Here is a 20,898-nt window from a genome sequence, read left to right on the forward strand (position 1 = left end):
TCCCTGGCTCCACTTTGCTCTCTCCTGGAAGAGGCAAATACTGGGCTTACCCGCTGCGATGTGCGGCGGTCAGGACAGCGTCGGTTACGCTGCAGGAACAAACCACCCCCGGTACTCAGCTCACCCCTCACAAGGAAAGAGGGTTTCTGGCTCGAGCTCGGTATGCAGGGTGGTATGGCGGGGCCTCTCTGCGCATTGTACCCGCTCAGGAAGGTGGGACTCTCCGGTGAGCTGAATGTAATCGTTGCAGGTAGGGGGCGCTGCCAACTCTTGGTCTCGGGGTCATGCGTTCGAGCCCCACTCTGGGTGTAGAGATTACTTTAAAAATAAGTTTTAAAAAAGTCGTAGTTAGGAGAGCAGCACGAGAGGCAGGCACCCCAGAAGCAAGGATTCTGTCTGCCAGGGGCAGAGTGAGGAAGACGGGCTGGCCAGCAATCACCAAGGCTTTTCCTCCCAGAGAGCCCTTCCTGCCCTCGAGCAGTGCTCTTGCTGGGATGGGCACAGGCTGCCGTCACCTGCCCTCACGTTCTTCAGCTGTTACTTTCTCGGGATGTTCTGTGTTCCGGTGATGGACCGGTGTACGGGCAGCATGTCTGCGGGCTGCTGTACCACCAGGCACTGCGCTAGGTTCTGGGGTATCGGGAGTGTTAAGACACTGGCTCATTACAAACACGGGGAAGAAAACAGATCCTTTCAATGCCAAGCCCAGGGTGGGGAGAGACCATCTGATTCTATTCGGGAGGAAGAGGGTAGTGGAGGCAGGCAGGGAAGCGTGAGGAAGCCAGCGCCGAGGCTCGGGCCACACACTAACCAGCTTCTGTGGGCTGCGCGCGCGCTCGCTCTCTCTCTGGCTTGGATTGGGCAGGGGATGCCAGATGTGCTCATGGGCAGGATTCGAAGTTGTGGCTGGAAGGCCATCAGTGTGTCCTCTTTCTGCCAACAGTGTTAGGCATCTGTCACAATAATAGGGCTGGTTTTGCCTACATTTGGGTAATACTTTATAACTGATAAACCGGATGCCTTGAAAGTCTTTGGCTCCTTTTACAAATGAGGATGTGGAGATAGGGAACCGCTGAGGTCCTTACAAGCCCCAAATGCACTAGAACTCGGGCTCCTTATTCCCGGTCCAGGGCGCTTCCCACTAACCCATGCTGCCAAGACCTGTCTGAGATTCTGCGACTGGGACCCCCTCCCTGCGGAGGATCCCACCGTCCAGGGGGAAGAGTTAATAGCCACTCTGGATGGAGAGGGACACAGAGTCATGCTGGCTTCATCAGAGCCCTCGGTTCTGCCCCGAGTCAAGTAAATCTCTAAGATCTCCCCTTTCTCCAGCTTCCTGTTGGATTGCTAATGAAGATGAATAACACAAGATATAAGCACCTTTCCAGCAAGCAGGGCACAGCCGCCAGTGAACAGCCAGCTCTGCATGAGGTCATTGCCGGGAGATGCGGCCGGGATGGGGGAGCATAGGAGGGGCCGCATTCCCTTGTCTGTGCAACTTGCCGCCAAGGGATGGGGTGTTGGGTCTCTGTGGACAAGACATGGACACGTCGAGGATGTACGCCAACCATATCATTTTCATTTGCTAAGGTCTGGCAAGATTTCTGGCCCCGTGCTAGCCTTACATTGATTAAATGAGATAATGTGTGTGCACCTCTTGGCACATAGAAAGTGGGCACTAAATGGTAACTGACAGAATAGTAATAATGACCGCAGTAATCTTAAGTACTGTAATAATGGAGCAAGAGTACTACAGCAATAGTTATTGAAAGACAGTAATGATAAATATAATAGGAAAGCAGTAATTGACTTGGGCAGGGGTTGCAGTGGGAGTGGCTCTCCAAATGGGAGGGAGTTTTATCAGCGATGTCTGATGACAAATAGGCAGACTGTATGGGAACTCTCTGAACTTTCTTAGTTTGGCTGTGGACCTAAAACTGATCTAAGAAATAAAGTCTACTAAGTTATATTAAAAAAAAAAAAAAAGTGAAAAAGTGAGCCGACCAACCCAGCTAGCTGGTAATATTGGTGTTTGTCTATTCTCTGCAGCCCAGGCCCTCTCTTACTGCTGCCTCACCTGCCACCCCACCCCTAAGATGCCCGGACAACCTGCCAGGCAGATGTTCAAATGACAGTGATGATCCATGGCTCTTGGGTTTCTCTGTTCACCAGTGGGTGCCGAATGCCAGTGGCATTGGCCCCCGGAGGCTGATAGGACCAAAAGCCATAGGTCCGCGTCTCTGTGTGGCTCTCCCTGAGTGAAGCAGCCACATCGTCTACACGGGTGGGAGCTGCCACTGCAGGGCTTGTGTGTGAGTGGAGACTGTCCCTAATCCATAGCCCTAATCCATTTCCCTTGGGGAAGTGTTGTCCCCATGTCACCAATGGGGTGGCTTTCTTTCCTTCATGCAGGAAAATGCCCAGCTAATCAAAGAAGTGGAAGTGGACAAGGTCTGCGCCCTGTCCAGGGACCAGGTGGAGGCCATCAAGCAGCTCTGGGAGGACCCAGGAATCCAGGAGTGTTACGACAGGAGAAGGGAGTACCAGCTGTCAGACTCGGCCAAATAGTGAGTGCAGAGCCCAGCCACACGTTGTCCCTGTTTCAAAGAAGCCTCTCACTGGGGAGAAAGGAGCGGCCTGTAAAATGTGGGCACATGGCAACACTCCCCACTTCCTGCTTGTCACTATCCCCCTCTGACTTTGGTGTGTGTCTTGCCACTTCCTAAAAACTGTGGACCCCCAGATCTCTGTCCTTGTCCATACCCACCTTTCTTCGCTGTGTTCGAAGCCTCTCATTCAACGAGAAGCTCAGTCAAATGTGAGGTTCTTTGGAGGGAGCTCATCTCATCTGGGCTGGGAAATCTTGTGACTTGAGTAAAGACTACCACTGCCTCTGGCTTCTCCTTGCCTCCTCACCAGATCCCTCCGCCTTCTGGTTTCCTGATCAGTAGACAGCAGGAACCGTTGCCCTCAAATCTAAAATCAATAGGCCTGCTCCAGGCCTGATCTGGTGCTGCCCTCTGGTGGCTAAGACAGATTTTGCAGGCCCAGCACTGAGGACATTCAGTCCACAAGCCTTTTGCTTAATGACTCCCTGGGAGGACCTCCGCACTCTAGTTTTGATTCATAAAGCTCTGGTTTTAAATCATTAAACCCTAAAGTAAGAGAAAATAGATGGTCCTGCATGCAAATTATTGCAAGGTGATCACAGAATTTCGTTTCCGAATTTCCGGAGGCAGTGCCTCTGTCCGCTAGGTCCCTGGACAAATAGATTGGTCACGTTGCTGCTTGAAGAGGCGGTTCTTCCTGCTTCTGGAGCTCAGCTCTTTCCCTTTTGCCCCGCGTCCTCTCCCAGCCTCTGAAGGCCTCAGGATCCCTTCCCCTTCCCTTTGGGGGTGGTTGTTGCCCTCCAAGTTGGTGTGGGGGGGGGCAGTTCACCCCGATCGTCTAGACAAGGCAGCCAGCAGGAGAGGAAACCTGCAGTCTCACCTCCGGTGTCCGTGGTCTCCCTTTGGTTCTAGTGCCAGGCTGAGTGCTTCAGGCTACTACTCCAGGCTGGCACAACCAATCTGATTACAGGGACATTTAGGTGTGGTAGAGCAGCCAAGGAGGAAAAGGAAATAAAAGAAGCCCCGAAGAGGTCTGGGATTGGCTCAGGAAAGAGCTAGAAGGCAGGTAGGCAGTGTCCCAGGGAGGAGGGTGGACAGCTGTAGACAGCTGCGGAGGGGGCAACAACTGCACGTCTGTGAGGGCATCTCTGGCCCTTCCCTGAGGCCACCCAGCGTCCTTTACCTCTGTGAATGTTCTGGGGAGTGGCCGGGGCTCTGGACGTAGAGCCACGGGGAAGAGCCCCCTGGAGGCTCTGGAGCTGCTCAGAGGAATGTAGGAAACGGCTAGGGGGACCGTGCTGCCCCAGAGAGAGTTGCGCTCATACACCAGCAGCTGCCCCAGCTGGGGAACTGCAGCGCTGACTCAGTCCAGGCCCACGGGGGTCGCAGCCGTGCCAGAGCTGTCTACTTATTGGGACGGGCATTCAGTTCAGAACAATTCAGTGTGTGCTGCTGTGGGCCAGCCTGTGTTCTCTGTCCTCTGGTGACAGAGGGCCCAATGGAGGGGGTCCGCTTCCTGTAGGGAAGGCTGCGCAATGAATACGGCCCGCCTGCCGCCCTGAGCTCCACTCGGTTCCCGTTCATGCGCCTGGCTCAGCACCGCGCTCTGAGGCCCTCGCTCAGCAGCCTCCGCTGTGCAGGGGCAGGAGCGGCGAAGCCGTGCTGGGCAGGACGCCCCGAAGCTCCCCCTCCATCGCTGGCCAGGGCCTGGGTTACGGTTCTTTGACTCAAAAATGCCTTGTATAATGGTCGTGAAGTTAAAAAGCAAGAAAACAGAAAAAGTAACTTGTTTTCAGCTTAGGAATTTTACTCTGCAGCCAAAAATAATCTGAGACAAGTGTTGGCTGATTTTAGATGTTTAATGTCCCAATAAACAGTAAACTTGATCTTGTAATTTTGAAAGAACTTTGAGTTGACCTGTATTATACCTTTGTATTTTCATAGAAACTCAAAGTCATTGAGCAGAGACTTTAAGAACAGCATCTCCGTCCTATGATGTTCGTGGGTGGGGGTGAATGTGGGGGGTGGGGGGCTTTGAAGGAGGAAGGCAGCCGAGAGGGCAGAGACCAGACCCCAACATCCCTTCCTTCTGACCCGCTGGCTCCCTCACTGGCCAGGGAGAGGGAACGCTTAGAGCATGGAGGAAGAGAAGGCATTATTCTCAGACTTCCCAGAGGACTCATGGAAGCTTCTGATCCATATTCTCTCCCAAACATAGCTGGGGGTGGGGAGACCGTGCAGCACCAGCTCTCCAGGTGGGCACGGAAGGAACCCATGAACCTCGTGGGGGTGCTGGGAGTCGCAGGGTGGACGTTTCTCTCTGGTCTGAAATGAGTCGTGGTGCCTCGGTGTCTGGTACCACAGCTACCTGACGGACATTGACCGCATCGCCATGCCGTCGTTCGTGCCAACGCAGCAAGACGTGCTTCGCGTCCGAGTGCCCACAACTGGCATCATTGAGTATCCATTTGACTTGGAAAACATCATCTTTCGGTAAGACGGTCGCCCTGACATGGTCCTCCCAACATGTGTGGCCTTGGAAGTCCCTGGAGAGATTCTTAAGTGTGTTATTCCTCAAAGGGATGGGTCTCCTAGAGGCATCTGACCCTCTCCATCTCAGTGTGTAACACGACGAGAGGTCTCAGTCCTGGATCAGAGAGGAACTCACCTTCCCGTCCCCTTGGAACAGGACAGTCTCAGAACATTTCAGAGCACTTTTATACCCATTCATTCCCTTGTTCCCCATCAGCGTTTTTACATGATGCTTTTCTAGTGGAGATGACACCAGTCCAGTCCTGCCACGCTCAGGTCCTGTCTGTGAACCCCATCTCACCTCCGGGCCTCTGCAGCATTGTGGCACTGGGGAGCCCCCTGGTCCAGCCCCTTGAAAATCTGCATCTGGGTCCCCACGGATTTATGACTGTGAGCTTTTTAGAATCGGTGCTGCCAGCTACTTCTGAACCCTGAATCTGGTCCCCAGCTGTATTCTCTGTGGCCCACTTGGTGTTTTCTAAGGCACTTTTGAGCCAGTATTTTTTTTTTTTTTTTTTTTTTTTAATAATTGAGCCAGTATTTAAGCACTGGCCCATTTCGCCAACATTTGATCCCTGGTTGCTCCTGAAAGGTTGAGGCGCTGGTGGGGGCCTGCACTTCTGCCCGGCGGTGCTTGCCTGCAGCTGCCTAGCGGTCAAGCCTCTAGCCGGGGCCCTGAGCGTTCTCGAGGCTGCCTGCTGTTCTACTCTGGAGAGACCCACTTGACTCATTTCTGTAAACTGCCTGCCTCCTGCAGCTTCATGCTTACAAGCCATCTTTGGGCTCTGACTCCCTTGAGTCTTTTCCCAAAGCTCCGGGTAGAGCCTTCGGGTTGCCACAGGGGATGGGGGAGACTTCCAGGTCTTATAGCCCAGAAGGGGTGGCTTCCACGTCCTGTGGACTGGTGGGTGAGTCTGAGGAGCGGTGGGAAACAGGCAGCGGGGAGGCAGCTGGCAGAGTTGGGGGGCTGGGAAGAGGACCTGCCTTCCTGCCCCTCCCACGTCTGGTCCCTGGGCTTAGAGGGACACTACGTGATGCTTGTGCTTTCTGCCCGGACGAATGCAGCAGCTTCCAGACCGGTGTCCCCGAGCAGGCTCCCCGAGTGACCGCGGCACTGTCTCCAGTAACCTCCCTTACCTTCGGTGCCTCCTTCGCTAGGAAGCCCCTAGGGTCCCTCTCCGCCGAAAGCAGCGGTGCTTCAACACTGGCGTCTTAAGCCCCCTTTCCACTCTAAAGCATTATCGAAGACCCTAAGGAGTGCCGACTTACACGATATGACGATTCCTGTCCATCTCCAAAGAGCCATGTGTTTCAACCTTTGGATGCCCTGTGTTTGTGCCGAACAGGATGGTAGATGTTGGTGGCCAGCGATCTGAGAGACGGAAATGGATTCACTGCTTTGAGAGTGTCACCTCCATTATTTTTTTGGTTGCGCTGAGTGAATACGACCAGGTCCTGGCTGAGTGTGACAACGAGGTATGCTGGGTGGGGAGGGGCAGCTGAGTGTTTGCAAGAAGCCGGCCTGCTCTGGCCTTAGGTTCTGTTCTAGAGGTACACTATCTTGCTGCTCCAAGTGTAGCCTGTGGAATTAAGAGGACCAGCATCACCTTCGTGCTTGTTAGAAATGCATGCCCAATCGACCGACACTGAGTTAATCAGAACTTGTATTTTAACCAGATTCCATCTAATTCAAATACACATGAAAGTTTGAGAATCACTGCCCTGGAATTCCCTGGGGATCTTTAAGAGGAACCTGGCACAGGGGTCCAGCTCCAGACTCTGATGCAGTTGGGGTGGGGGTGGGCTGAGCCTGGCTTGGGATCTTAGGTGCTGCCAAGGGTAGAAGAGCCTCCCGAAAGCACTGGTTCTCAGTCCTGGCTGCATGCATATTGGAATCCCCCAGGAGGTTTCCAGAAAAGACCATCTTTTGGAAGTCACAGTAGAGATTTGTATTACTTGGGTTTAAGTCGGGTTATCTTTGCCAAGCCCCTCAGAGGTGCTCATGCACAGCCAAAGTTGAGCAGTGCTCTTTCTCATAGGCATGTGGGAACAGGCTTCCCGGTCTCTCTCCACAGGGCTTCCAAATGAGGTCCTAACTGAGCTAAGCGGTGGTGTGAATTGCTTAGAGCTGTTCTGATGCTCCCTGGCCAGACATTCTGAGTCCTCTGCAGAGCTGCCATAGTGCCAGCTGTGGGGGACTGCAGCAACCACATCTGCCCAAAGCGCGATGACAACCGTCACTGTCCCTTCTCTGGGAGGTGGGGCTGTGCGATACCACTGTCCTCCCCCTGTCTTTTCCCCAGCCTTGCATGAGACATCCTGACCTTCTAGAAAAACGTCTCTTCCTTCTAGGTCATGGTAGTAAACCAGTAAAACATTCTGCCCAGGATTAGGCAGTAACTATGAACAAATTATATTTTGTATTTCTCGAGAGCAGGCTTTTCTCTGAGGAGCAGAGTTACATTAGCTAATTAGGAGAGGATTAGCCCATTTACTGGTCTCATTGTACAAAGAAGAATCTTGGCTGCCACCCAGCTTTTCCAGGAGGGACATTTTTTTTTTTAAAAAAAGGGAAAGGCTTCAAGTTATCAATACGAAAAATGAGCTCCAAATTTGTCTCAGGATTACTTAATGATGTTTCTCTGGAAACTCAAAAGATTATTCAGGGGCACAAGGGACCAATGCCTCAACCCAGTACGCTTACAAATTAGACATTTTCTCCTCTCCTAAAAGCCACAAGGTATTTGGGAGAGGAATTCCCCTCCAGACTCGCCCTCCTGCGGGTAGATATGTGATGTGTACACTGGGCTTACAGGAATTGTTTCTTCATGTATAGCTGATCCTTGAATAACACAGGTTTGAACTGCCCGGGTCCATTTACACATGAGCTTTTTTCCCCGATAAATATGATACAGTAAGTGTATTTACCTTGGGATTTTCTTCATGACATTTTTTTCTCTAGTTTTAGTGAAAGAATATGGAATATAACATCCATTACACATAAAATGTGTTAATTGTTCTTGGTGAGACTCTGGTCAACAGGAAGGTATTAGTCGAGTTTTGGGGGAGTCAAAAGTTATATGTACATTTTCAACTGTGCCAGGCGATCAGCCTCCCTAACTCCTGCAATGTTCAAGGGTCAACTTCCTTGTAGACCATTATTGGTAAGACCGTAATAAGTTTTTTTAAAGCTTTAAAAACAACTGAGGGGTTACCTGTCGGGTAATGAATTCCAGATCTTAACTGCCACCAGTGGGCTGCATAGAAGAATGGGCCGAGGTATGCAGGAGTTGCAGGGAGACAGACTGGAGTGGGTGTGCAAGGCTTTCACGTCTTTGACCGCTGCCCTCTATAAAGGGAAGTTCTTATTTCTTTACTCTTAGAAATTCTTGAGAGCAGGCGTGCCTGGCCTAGTCGGTGGGGCATGTGGCTTTGATGTCAGGGGATGACTTCAAGCTCCACAGTGGGCTCTGCAGAGCTGACTGAAAAAATAAAAAAAATACTTCAGAGTACAATCTAGAACAACTGTTGTCACTAGATAAGATTTTTGTGTGCCCTGGGTACCCTCCCTAAATTAGGAACATTTGATATATTCCTGCCAGTGTCTATTGTTAAATTTTTACTCTTTTTCTACATAATTTGGACCGGATCCTACTGTTACACGGACTTGGAACCTAATTTAAATTTATGAGCACTAGAATGTTCATCCATAAAATGGGGACCGGCTCCCCGAGCACACCTCACCTGTATTACCCACCTGTGAGGTGCGGCCCAGGGAAGGGGCTCAGTAGCGTCAGTCCCAGAGGACCCTCCCTCCTGTGGTCTGGAAGCCCACCCCCAGTTACAGTGGGTGTCTCAGGTCTACGTTATGCATTTTCACCACTTGGTAATCCCAATAATTTAAAAGAAAATTTTTGCCAAATATGGGCATAAACCTTTTTCCAAGTTTCACAAAAGCCTTATATTTTGTGTGTTTATTGGGGGTGTTTGAGAGTCAGAGCGGAAGTGGGGGAAAGAGAAGCTCAAGGCCTGGTGTCCTGGGGTCGGGGGTGCCCTGTGCTTACCAGCTTCAGCACGGAGAGTGGTGTGGCAGCTGGGCGAGGGGACACATGGGTGGTACCAGCAATCTGGCTTGGTGCTTCCGAAGTCTTGTTTTTCTTTCTTAACCCTAAGTCCCTTGTTTCTCACTTAGAACCGCATGGAGGAGAGCAAAGCCTTATTTAAAACCATTATTACCTATCCCTGGTTTCTGAACTCGTCTGTGATTTTGTTCTTAAATAAGAAGGATCTTTTGGAGGAGAAAATCATGTACTCTCATCTAATTAGCTACTTTCCAGAATACACAGGTAAGTAAGTGTCCCTCTTGCTGTCCTCCCTGGCATCCGACCGGCGTTACTGACAGAGCCCAGCGGCCTCCCCGATCTGCCCCTCACAGACTTTTCCATGGAAGCTCCAGGTGCACGGTTCTGTTGTTGCCTCCGCCCCTCCACACATGCCAACCCCTGTGAACTCCACCTTGTCCTCCAAGACCCAGCTCAGGCACATCCTCTCTGGGGAAGTCCTGCTCACACTCCCCTCAACCTCATCTGCACTCGAGGGCGCCTCCCGGGCGCTTCCCTGGCCTTCCTCACCTGCGTCGGCTAGTGCTGAGAGCCCTCACGCTTAACATCAGACCTGGGCGTCCAGTCCCAGTCCTGTGCTCTTTCTTCCCCTGCCCCTAGTCCACTTCTGTCTGCCTGAGTGGCCCAAACCAGAATCTGGGGTCACTGTTTTTCAACAAATTGCTTTAAATTACACTTTTTAGATAGCAGTGGGCACTTTAAAAGTCTCTTTTACAGGTCCATTATGAGCTATAAAAGAAGTTAGCAGCCCAGGTAAGCTCTTCTCTAGGAGTAAGATCCCTCAGAGAAGGATCCCATGTGAGGACAGGAGTATCATGAACCTGGACTGTGGGGAGGACCTGGGGTCTAGGAGCTTTCTTCATTCCTGTCCCCGCACTCTTGACTAGGACCGAAGCAGGATGTCAAAGCTGCCAGAGACTTTATCCTGAAGCTCTACCAAGATCAGAATCCTGACAAAGAGAAAGTCATCTATTCTCACTTCACATGTGCTACAGACACGGAGAATATCCGCTTTGTGTTCGCGGCTGTGAAGGACACAATTCTCCAACTCAACCTGAGGGAGTTCAACTTGGTTTAAAAGCTGCCGGCCACACCTCATCCATCCCACAGGACAGGATCTGCGAGCTCCTCCCTTTGGTCTGCCACTGCTTGTGACGTCACCCACCCAGCCGGCGAAGGCCCCAGGGACGGGTGATGGACTGACTGAGATGCTGGAGTTCAGCCAACTTTTTCAAAGCCTTTGTTTTTATATTTCTTTTCTTGACTTTTGGCTATGAGATTTTGTGTAAGTTTTGAATTTGGTATTTTATAGAAATTTTAAAAGCCACTGTGATTTAATGTGTTGTTGCTTTAAGTTAAAGGGTGTTTAATAATAGTCCTTAACACAACCTATAACAGAAGGGTCTGTTAATTTATAGATCATGCCTTGAGACCTCTAGGATTAAGTTGGGTGGCATTTTTTTGTTGTTTAAAAGTTAATGGGTTTGAAGCTTTTTATTAAATCTTGTAATTTAGAGATTTTAAATTGAGTGGTTTTCTCTCTTCATGCTGAAGTATGCATTTAACATGCCATCAAAGATTTTTTAACAGTTTTTTTGTGTGTTATTTCTTAAGCCAAATTAATGACTCTGTCAGTGTATCTTAGTTTTGCCATAATTTGATCACCATGCAGTCGAAGCTGACATAAATGGGCTCTAGACAGCACAGATGTTGTATTGGTGAAAAATGTGTGTGTGTGTGTGTGCGCATGTGTATATGACTGATTATATATATATGTGTGTGTGTATATACATATAGTGTCTCTGGTGGTCTTGTAAACTTATAAAATGGCTAAAAGCCTAAATTGTTTAACAAATGTAATGTCACCCCTGCCAAAGTTCTGATGGCCACCACAGATTTGGTGTTGGAACCATGGATTCTGTGCCTTTCTGCGGAGGCTAAGAATATACCATTCTGCCATTATGTTATGGGTTATGTTGTGTTTCTTTGAGTTCATGGTTGATATAAACTATGAAAGTCACAGCATTTTTCTAACTCAAACTTTGTCCCTCTAGGGGAGGAAAAATAAATTTCCTTTTACCTTCTAGGTTCCTGGCCGAGATCCCCACACAAAACAGATTAATGAGGCGGGGAGAGGGGGACCACATTAGTTTAATACTACGTATGACTCTGTGTACAGGAAAGATACCCAGAAGAACTGAGTAAGTCCCAAATAGGCTAGGTTCTCCCCTTGAGTACCTTTTCCAGCTAAATATGGTGGGAGAGGAGGAGTCACCTATGAGCGGTTAGCCCAGTAAACAAGAGTAAGGGTATTAGGATGTAGAGAGCTCCTTCTCTCTCTGGTTCAGAGCAGGAGAGACCCTTACAAATGGGGAGTTCCCTTATCCATGTCAATTTCCCTCATAAAAGGGTAGCTCTTGCCACATTTTCAGAGCTTTTGCTGGATCTCCAGCAAAAAAATATTTAGCTCAAAATCATCCTTATGCCAAAGAGGCATATTTTGGGGTGCCACGGTCTGCTCCCCTTTGAGTCTGCCTTTGAAACTTCAAATTACCTTCACAGTCCAGAAGCTGAGTGGATTGACAGATTGTTCCGTAGTTTCATGGAACCAGTCTCGGTCTTGCGAACAGGTCAGGCTGGCTCATTTGGGGAGCTGGAGGGGCAGGTGGAAGCCCAGCTAGGCCTCTACAGTGCAAGCAGGGATTTAATCAGCATTTCTATGGGGGGGGGAGGAAAAGGGTAATGGTTGGAGCAAATCATGCACTGAATCTCTCCCCTGAGGGCAGCCAGTCAGAAGATTTCTACTTGGGGTCAAAGGATCTTCTGCAGCGTGAATGTCTCTGTCATCAGGTGTTGAGGTCAACTTTGGCCCACAAGGTAACAGGCACGAAGACTGTAAACATGAGCTACTGGGGCATTTCAGTGGAGTTTACAGCAAGTCATTCACATTCAGTTTGCAGGGCTTGGCTCCACGCTTTTGCAAAACGTTCTGAAATAACTTCTGTAATTGACAAAAAACTTACAAAATGGCCAATATTAAAGATCTGATGAGAGTTCACGACAATGCAGCTGACAAGGACATCTGGTTACTTCTGTGACCTACATTTTAAGGTAACTAGAATTATAAGTGATAACATTATAGCACGACGTATCAAATCAAATTTCCAGGAATTTCATGCAGTTTGTTTTCAGTGACTCCAAGTCAAAAGAGAGTAAAATTGGGAATGTTACTTTGAGGAGGTTTCTAGCAAGATTATGCAAGGAAACTAGAAGAATTCCATTTACAGGTAAATAATGAAACGTCAGACAACACAACTAGAATCTGATACTCACAGGGGTGTAGTAGAGTTTCCACTGAAGCATCATCTTTCTCTGTAAGCATCCCCACTTCTGCCAAAAATAATAACAAAATTACACTTGGCCTGATTATTTACATAACAAGTAGTGGTTGACCGTATATGCTCTTTGAAATTTTGGAACTTACTGGAACTTATCATAAGGAATCTCAGATTGGAACTTACCCTCATGTTGCCTATAATACCTATAGATTTAGGTTAGTTCCTCTCTTAAGATTCCCCCAAATATTCTGTGGTTCCTGCCCCTGCCAGAAAGTAACCTTTCTTACTGGGTAAGGCTGCCTCAAACCCTGTAAAGGGGTCATACCAACTCCATAAAGTCAAACTAACCTTCTTAAAACTGCACAGTCACGTCTGATTCTATGGACATTCTCAAATATGACAGTCCACTCAAAGTCTTGGTAGTATAACCACTGTTTCTAACTGCGTCCTCTTATAAGAACAGATGCTTATTGAACTTGACAAGTGACCATATTGCCATGGAAATCAGAAGGGTCCCTATGAGTTTCCAAATTCTAGAGGGACCAGGTAGGGAGAAAAAAATAATTGTTTTATTTTGTTCATTAATACATACTTTACCAAATTGCTCTAAGTCAAAGGTAGCTTAAGAAAAAATAAAAAGCTTTCCCTTAAGTCTGGAAATAACTAGTATTTCAAAGTCATAAAAATTAAAATCGTCTTCATTGGTTCATTCAATCACATGTTATCCTTGCTTATCTTGGTCTCGTATTAGCAATTTTGTAATTCCACTTTTTCCATAGTTTTCGAAGTTCAATGGATGATTGAAAGTTATAAGATGCCTGTATTTGTCAGAGTTTTTTCCATGAATCTCCTTGATTATGAAGCCATCTTGGAAAAGCAGACCGTCACTCCTATAAATAGCAACACTTTAAAAATGGCCATGGCTAAAGATCTAGTGAAAGTTCACCATTGTGCAACTGATAATAAGTAGAATTATAAGTGGTGACGACCTAACAGATTTCTAGGAATTACAATTTCTGGAACATTTATGTTAATGACCTGTAGCCATACAAATACAACCGAAGCAAAGGTTAGTATCTCTTACTTGGGAGTGCTTCCCATGTAATTTACTAGAAGTCTAAGTAGTTTAATAGCTTTTTTTTTTTTTTTTTTTAATTTAATAGCTCTTTTAACAAGGAGAGAAACAAATCTTGAGATGTTCTAGGGGCCCTCTGGAACATCCCTAGTTATTTCAAGGTCAAAAAGACTTCATTTAGGGTGCCTGTGGCTCAGTTGGTTAAGCAACTGCCTTTGGCTTGGGTCATGATCCTGGAGCCCGGGATGAGTCCGCACCAGGCTCCCTAGAGCAGGGCGTCTGGTTCTCCCTCTGATCCTCCCCCCTCTCATGCTACCTCTCTCAAATAAGTACATAAAATCTTTTTAAAAAGATTTCATTTAGAATTTGAGTTTCAGCTCTTCAAAAAGCTCAATAGTTTTGAATACTTGACCAGAATTTAGAAGCAATCCTTGATTACCTATTTTAACCAAAGTGACAAAAGATTTCAAAGGCAAATACAGAAGCTTACATAGTTGTGAGCAAAACTGGGCTCTTACTCTTGAGAAGCCTGGGTTTTCTTAAGTAATCAAAAAATTGATGATAAAGATAACATGAAACACAGGAAATTACTTCAGTAAAACACAAAATCTTTTGCTGTCAGCTTGAAAGGTAGAGAAAAACCTTTCACAGTTTTTTTATCAGGAGCAGACCAAAGTCAGAAAGAACATTGTCTTTTTGATACCAGCTAGAACCCAAGCCCTCACCATTACAGCCCCTTGCTTGTACTCAGCGACCTCTTTTCTACATTTCTCCTTAAGCTCTTCTTTCCAGTTTATTGACTCAGGCAGAGGCCAATAGCACAGGGAAGGTCCTGATAAGACCTCCAGCAGGCCCACACCACCCAAACCAGCTTGAGCTTAACCCCTGGCTCACACCTGGGCCCTTGGACCACAGAATGTCCTCTTGAGTGATGGACAACTACCTACACCTCATTGTAATACTAAAATCTCCACCTAACGAGGAGCACAACCTCATTTACATAACATACAATGTAGCGTAGACATCTTTCCTTAAAGTGCTTGCGGGATCTCATGCCTGCCTCCACATCTGAGGACAAGAGATCCATCCTTTTTAGAGGATATGTATTTTTTTCTTTTTTTAGATTTATATGAGAAAGAGAGCAAGTGAGCATGTGCCCATGAGCTGGGGGATTTGGGAGAGGGAGAGAGAGAGTCTTAAGCAGGCTGCATGTCCAGAGTAGAGCCTGACACAGGGCTCGATCTCACAGCCCTGAGATCACGACCGGAGCTAAAATCAAGAGTCAGACACTTGACCGACTGAGCCACCCAGGTGCCCCAAGAGAGCCCCTTTTTAAAATATTCACCCTAACCCTAAAGAAAAGGAACCCATGCACACTTACTCAGGGAGTCGTAGCTTTGGAGGTTATGCCCTGTGAACTCCTTTTTTGCTGCACATTTTACTTTGTCCAACAACCCAACTGGGTGTACTGTTTATCTTGACTGGCCAAGGAACAAACTCAAGTTGGTTTAGTTACACCTTCAGGAGATGGAAGAAAACCAAGTTTTAGTTTTATTCGAGTATACTATTGATGCTAAAGTTTATGTTTACACATGTATGAATTCATACCATTTTAGCTAGCTTAATTATACACAGTTTTCTCTTCCCAACTTTCTATACCCAATTCATTTTCCCTTACTCTCCTCTTTCCTTTAATGAAACAACTCGTTCTACTCTAGGATACTACTCTTTCCTGTAACAAGAATGCATCTTTGTATCTCATACATTTTCTGAACCCAAACCACATCTTACTTTCCTTGCATACAGAGAGGTTTTAATTACATATGTTAACAAGTATTCCCAACCCTCTGAAACCTTAATTTCTAGAACTAAGAAGCAGTTATGAACTGTAGTTTGGCAAATTTATGAATACATTCCGTAATTTTTGAAGCATATGCTGCTTCATAGTATAATTTTTCAGTGTGGTACAAGATGTTTACTAATACACCCAAATATATTTAGTTTTTCTGTATTAAGCCAAAAATATAAAAAACCTGCATTCAGTAATGTTCCAGTATTTTATCATATTTGGAAGTTTAGATATTCCAATGAATTTCCATCATTTAACTTGGGAAAATTTTATAGGTTACAATTACCAAAAAGATTTTGGAAGCTATTTGAAAGCTATTTTAAAGATTTGAAAGCATATCTTCTATGTCATAAAATATCACTGTTGAAAATTTCATTTATAAACTTTAATCCTACTTAAATCTACTTAATTCACTTGTTCATAATCATACTGAGATGATTTCTAAAGACATTAAGGCCATCATTCTTTTAGTTTTCTTGCTGACAAGTTTTATAACAGGTAAAAGGAACTCATTTGACTAATAAACCAGGTAGAATAAAAGTTGTATGTCTGCATTACATACAAAACTGACAATCCTGAAGACATACCTATTTCAATTAACCAAATTACACTGGCTTTTACTTATTGAATATTTTCCCAGATCACATGAATTTGAGCCAACCAAGAGTAGAGCTAGTTTACAAATTAATTTTGGCAATACCATCTGGAGGTTAAAAAAAGAAAAAAAATTTTTTTTTTTTTAAATTTGATAGAGATCACAAGTATGCAGAGAGGCAGGGAGAGAGAGAGAAGGAAGCAGGCTCCCTGCTGAGCAGAGAGCCTGACGTGAGGCTTGATTCCAGTACCCTGGGATCATGACCTGAGCCAAAGGCAGAGGCTTAACCCACTGAGCCACCCAGGTGGCCTCCCCCCAAAATATTCTATCTACAACACACACAGACACACATAAACATAGATACAAACAGTGACCTTATACTTGCCGTTGTAACATTTTAACTATGAATCTGGTAAAATAACACACAAGTCAGTAGTTTATAAAAGAACAGCTGGTGGGGCACCTGGGTGGCTCAGTGGGTTAAGCCTCTGCCTTTGGCTCAGGTCATGGTCCCAGGGTCCTGGGATCAAGCCCTGCATCGGGAACCGCCCCCCCCCTCCACCCCCCTCTCTACCTACTTGTGATCTGTCAAATAAATAAATAAAATTTTAAAGGAGGGAAAAAAAAAAAAAAAAGAAAAAAGAACAGCTGGATCCAAATTGTGTTTCTGGAAGATAGAATGAGTTAAGTTTACTTATGGCTAACTCGGAAGGCAAAGGCTTTTTTACTGAGATTTGTATGGAAGCCACTTTAAAAAAAAAAAATGTGCCCAATTTCTAAAAAGTTTCTTTTCTCCTTCTAATGAGAATCATCTCCCCAAAGTTTTCATTTCGAAGAGATAGCTCTCAGGTCCTAGTGAAGATGGGGGTAGAAAATCTACATCAAAGGAAAAGGGAAAGTATCCAAGTTGTCTCCAGGGCCCTTGGGGCATATTTGCCTACTACCAGAAGTCTAAAGTAATTACTATTAAAATTTTTCCTTTTCTTAGGTGCAGGACAATTCCATTTCCAATATGCCAATCTTATGTAGTAACTGCAAGCATCTTGAGATGAAGAGGGGAGGTTCTGGGATTGGTATCAATGGATGGACTTTGTAGTGCTGCTTCTAGAACTGCATTTCTAGTTTTGTAAAGATTTTTAAGACAAAAGATGGTATTTCTAATTCCTCAAAGAAGTAGAGGAGCCTGAATGCATTATGGGGCTGACACACCCATCCAACTACATTATCTTTGATTTGCTTTTTTATATCCTTACTGGGGAAGATTTCCATTTCAACTAAGATGGAAATCAAGAGTCCTATGTCCAGGAACTTCAGGGCTTAACGCAGTATGCCCGTGTGAAGAGTAGATGAAACATTCAACAAGAACCTCTGAATGCTCTCCTCTTCTGAGTGTAGACTCCAACCTGGGACCAATTCACTTTAGGGTGAAAAGACCTACTGTTGCTTTTATCAGTCACTGCACATCAGCCTTAGCCAATCCATTTCCTGAGCATTTGCAGGAAGGCCTGGGAGAAATTCTGGTCATCCAGTTCCTCTGTGAGGGGAGTCTGCCCCAAGGGCCTGGCTGGGTTGTCCGATCACTGCAGCATAAACATGGGTGAGAAGATGACCCCTGAGCAGCCAGTCGAGGACCCTGTGAGTGGAGTTGTAAACGGCCACTGATCTACCTCTTCTCTAAAGCTGATAGAAATCTTCTGAAAGTGAAGAAAAAGTGCTTTGCACTTCCATCTTGTTAAGAGAGTCCTTGAGGCTGATGCTATATTCCTTCAGGTCCTCTTTTCAGTTTGATCATTCTCTAGATACCGGTGAGGCAACCATTTAGATTGAGATCTAAAAAATTCTTTTTCAAATATTTAAGTCTTTCCAATTCAAATGAGTCATCATCTGGCTATTGATGAGTAGAATCTTGTATTACCCTCCAAAGGGACTCAAACTCATAAGCCTTTTTTATGGCTTAACCATGGATGCAAGAGGTGCCCTCTTTGGGCAGACGAGAGGTATCCTACCCTATGCTGGAAAAGATGCAATCCTTACAAATCCGGGAAGTTCACTGTTAGGGTTAATGTAAGAAAGCAAAGACCTTCCCTTGTCACAGGCCATAACAATGATATAGTGAAAGGATGTCTCTTGTATCCCATGAGAAGGTGAGACACCTCCAGTTCTAGATCCTGGACACATGCTGCTAGAATGGGATTTTTCTGGCACCGAGACAATGAAGGTTGAGAAGACTCGTCCCTTATGGACTGGGAACCCCTAAGATAAACTCCCCTGAGAGCTGGCACAGTGGCTTCTCACTTCATGTCCTGGATCCCCAGTCTATCTGGCCGGCTGTTACGTTTAAACCCATACTTGCATCTTCCCTCTAGTGGAGACCAAGGAAGTATTCTCACTGGTCAAGAAGCCAAGCTCTCAAGACACAACAATGAAAGGAAAATGTCTGGCCTATCGCTCTCCTTTTTCCGACAAATGACACACAAGAGACAACAGAAAACAACGGCCGTCTTTGGAAAGAAAGGGACCAACAGAGAACAAGGGATCCCCAAGAAGAATCTTTACCAGAGTCTCTACACACAAAGAACTGTTCATACAAATATTTTCTCCTGCTAATGGAAATTTGTCAAGAATGAAGAAGGTGAAATTCTCCCTCCCTCTCTCAACCAGGCACAGAGAGACAGCTGGGGGAGCTATGTTGGTAAGGCTTCTTACCCTCTGCCAGCTTCTGCCAGTTTTCCAGGATCCTGTCTGCAGGCTCCGGGGGGAGTATGCTGTTTCAGCAAGTCCATGATGGGTCACCAAACTGTAGGGGAGGAAGAATAACTTCCCCTCTTGTTTTCTAGATTGTTGGGTGGGGATCCCATCCCTGTAATAAAAGATAGATTAACAGGAGAAAAAGTTTAATAACGTGTACACCTTCTGTAGACATGGGAGAAACGCAGGAAAACTGAGTAACCCTCTAAAATGGGCCAGGCTATCACCCTACTTTTCTCCCCACACGAGAAAGGTGTTGGGGGTGGGGAAGGCCAATTATGGGGAGCTACAAGGAAATGTATGGTAAGGTCCACATGCAGATGTAAGTTGGGCTCCTCCTCATAAGCATTTCTTGTGATTGAGGGTCCTCCTCCTTTTAATACAGAGAGGGAGACACCCTTACAAATGGAGATTTGCTAACGAATTTCATTACAAAAGGTAACCCCTGCTTTTCCTTTGTCTGTTGTTCCTTAAAAACAATTCTTATGCCAAAGAGGCATGCTTGGGGGCGTAGTCTACTTCCCTTCATTCTCCTTTTTGAGGTCTTCTGCATTCATCATGTTGTGTTGGGGTTCCCCTAGTAGCTGGCCCAGTAAAGCAGAAACAGAATCACCTGGGAAGTGCAGAATACGCCAAGCTAGAGGCCCAGTGTGGCTTTGTGTTTGCTTTTTAGTTGAAGGTCTGAGCACACGTACAAAAACATACACAGCGCAGTGACTTAGGGATTTAAGGCGTGATGGGTCTGATCTCCAATCAGTCTGGCAAACACACTCCGACAGCTACACCTGTTACGGAACAATGTGTCAGCGCTCCTGTAACCGCACTGAGCCTTTTCGTTAGCCAGTGAGAGCACAGACCGGTTCTCATCCTGCTGGACACTTGCAAACATGAAGCAGGTAAAGAGCAGAAGAGCATCACTGCTGGGAAAACAGGAATTATTCCTCCAGCTCGCGGTTCTACCGCAGCAACACTTAAGCTGCAAAAGCCAACCTTCCCTCAAGAAATGAATGCAAAGCAACAGTTTTTGTGGAACCTGACAAAATGCTAAGAAATTAGCTGGAACAGTGAGGGTCTAGGAAAAGAAGAGTCAAGATACTTTTGCCTAAGAGAGCACAGGGATGGGGAAGCAGCTCTTAGGGGCATCTGGGAACAAACAAAAAGGAGAGCCGTAGGGAGGAGGGGAAAGACTCGGCGCACTGAAGATTAGGAACTGCTTCTGATCATTACTGAACCTACGCTACACGCTCAAGACCACCAGTATTCAAGGGAATTAATGTAGGATTTCGTTTTTTAAGTTCTTGCTAGCACTGGATTTTTTTTTAAAGATTTTATTTATTTATTTGACAGAGATCACAAGTAGGCAGAGAGGCAGGCAGAGAGGAGGAAGCAGACTCCCTGCTGAGCAGAGAGCCCGATGTGGGACTCGATCCTAGGACCCTGAGATCATGACCTGAGCTGAAGGCAGCAGCTTAACCCACTGAGCCAGCCAGGCGTCCCTGAATTGTTACTTTTAACTTACCTTCAGCTGACAAAGCATGTTAAGAAAATGATGGGCTTTTAATCAATCCAGTAGCAGGAAGGCTATCTAATAAACCAGAACAGAGAATAGTAATAGCAAAGTATTTTCTTAAGTCATGCAAAGGATGAACTCTCCGTATCAGAGGCAAAGTAATTATCTCTGCCAAATATTAATTAATTATGCAAGTAAAAACATTCTCTCCTACCCCTTCCTTCAAATTGTGCCCATCATTTACCGAGGAAACGAGCCATTGGAAGTTTGCTGAGGTTGAGAGGCACAGTCTTGGTGCTTTGCTTAACAATTTGCAAAGTATTAACCAACAGATTTTTAGTTTGCAAGGACCATGCTGGGCTGGAATGCTGTCTTCTAGGAAAATCAGAGTTTAGCCAATCTCTTTGTTATCCACATTTATGTAGGCCCCCGAGAGAGAGTTTAGAGAGGTGAGGGAGGACTTCCTGGTCATGTTTCTGGTCCTACCCAACAGCTACACACAGAGGAAGACTGAAGATGAG

The 20,898-nt window shown here is 46.3% G+C and overlaps 1 protein-coding gene and 1 long non-coding RNA gene across 6 annotated transcripts in view; one reads left to right on the plus strand and one right to left on the minus strand.

Moving 5' to 3' along the window:
* Positions 1 to 11,226, plus strand: part of GNA14 (G protein subunit alpha 14) — a 192,345-nt gene extending 181,119 nt beyond the window's left edge. For both annotated transcript variants that reach the window (XM_032306309.1, XM_032306311.1), the window contains exons 3-7: positions 2,413 to 2,567; positions 4,974 to 5,102; positions 6,488 to 6,617; positions 9,334 to 9,487; positions 10,150 to 11,226. In XM_032306309.1, coding sequence (XP_032162200.1) covers positions 2,413 to 2,567; positions 4,974 to 5,102; positions 6,488 to 6,617; positions 9,334 to 9,487; positions 10,150 to 10,340 — 759 coding nt within the window. In that variant the 3' untranslated portion in view covers positions 10,341 to 11,226. The remainder of the gene's footprint in view (positions 1 to 2,412; positions 2,568 to 4,973; positions 5,103 to 6,487; positions 6,618 to 9,333; positions 9,488 to 10,149) is intronic.
* LOC116569886 lies at positions 133 to 20,237 on the minus strand. Of its 4 annotated transcripts, XR_004277234.1 has the most exons (6): positions 18,826 to 20,237; positions 17,558 to 17,699; positions 15,057 to 15,193; positions 11,817 to 12,652; positions 8,357 to 8,623; positions 5,684 to 6,513 (listed from the first exon to the last, which is right to left on the minus strand). It is a non-coding gene; the product is annotated as an uncharacterized LOC116569886 (long non-coding RNA). The 4 variants fall into 4 exon arrangements; XR_004277233.1 differs by having other exon boundaries at positions 17,558 to 20,237; XR_004277235.1 differs by lacking the exons at positions 15,057 to 15,193; positions 17,558 to 17,699; positions 18,826 to 20,237 and adding an exon at positions 133 to 1,528 and having other exon boundaries at positions 6,411 to 6,513; positions 11,817 to 14,838.
* Between the last annotated feature and the right edge of the window lie 661 nt (positions 20,238 to 20,898).

Source organism: Mustela erminea, chromosome 12 (assembly GCF_009829155.1).
Source record: "Mustela erminea isolate mMusErm1 chromosome 12, mMusErm1.Pri, whole genome shotgun sequence".
Taxonomy (NCBI): Eukaryota; Metazoa; Chordata; class Mammalia; order Carnivora; family Mustelidae; genus Mustela; species Mustela erminea.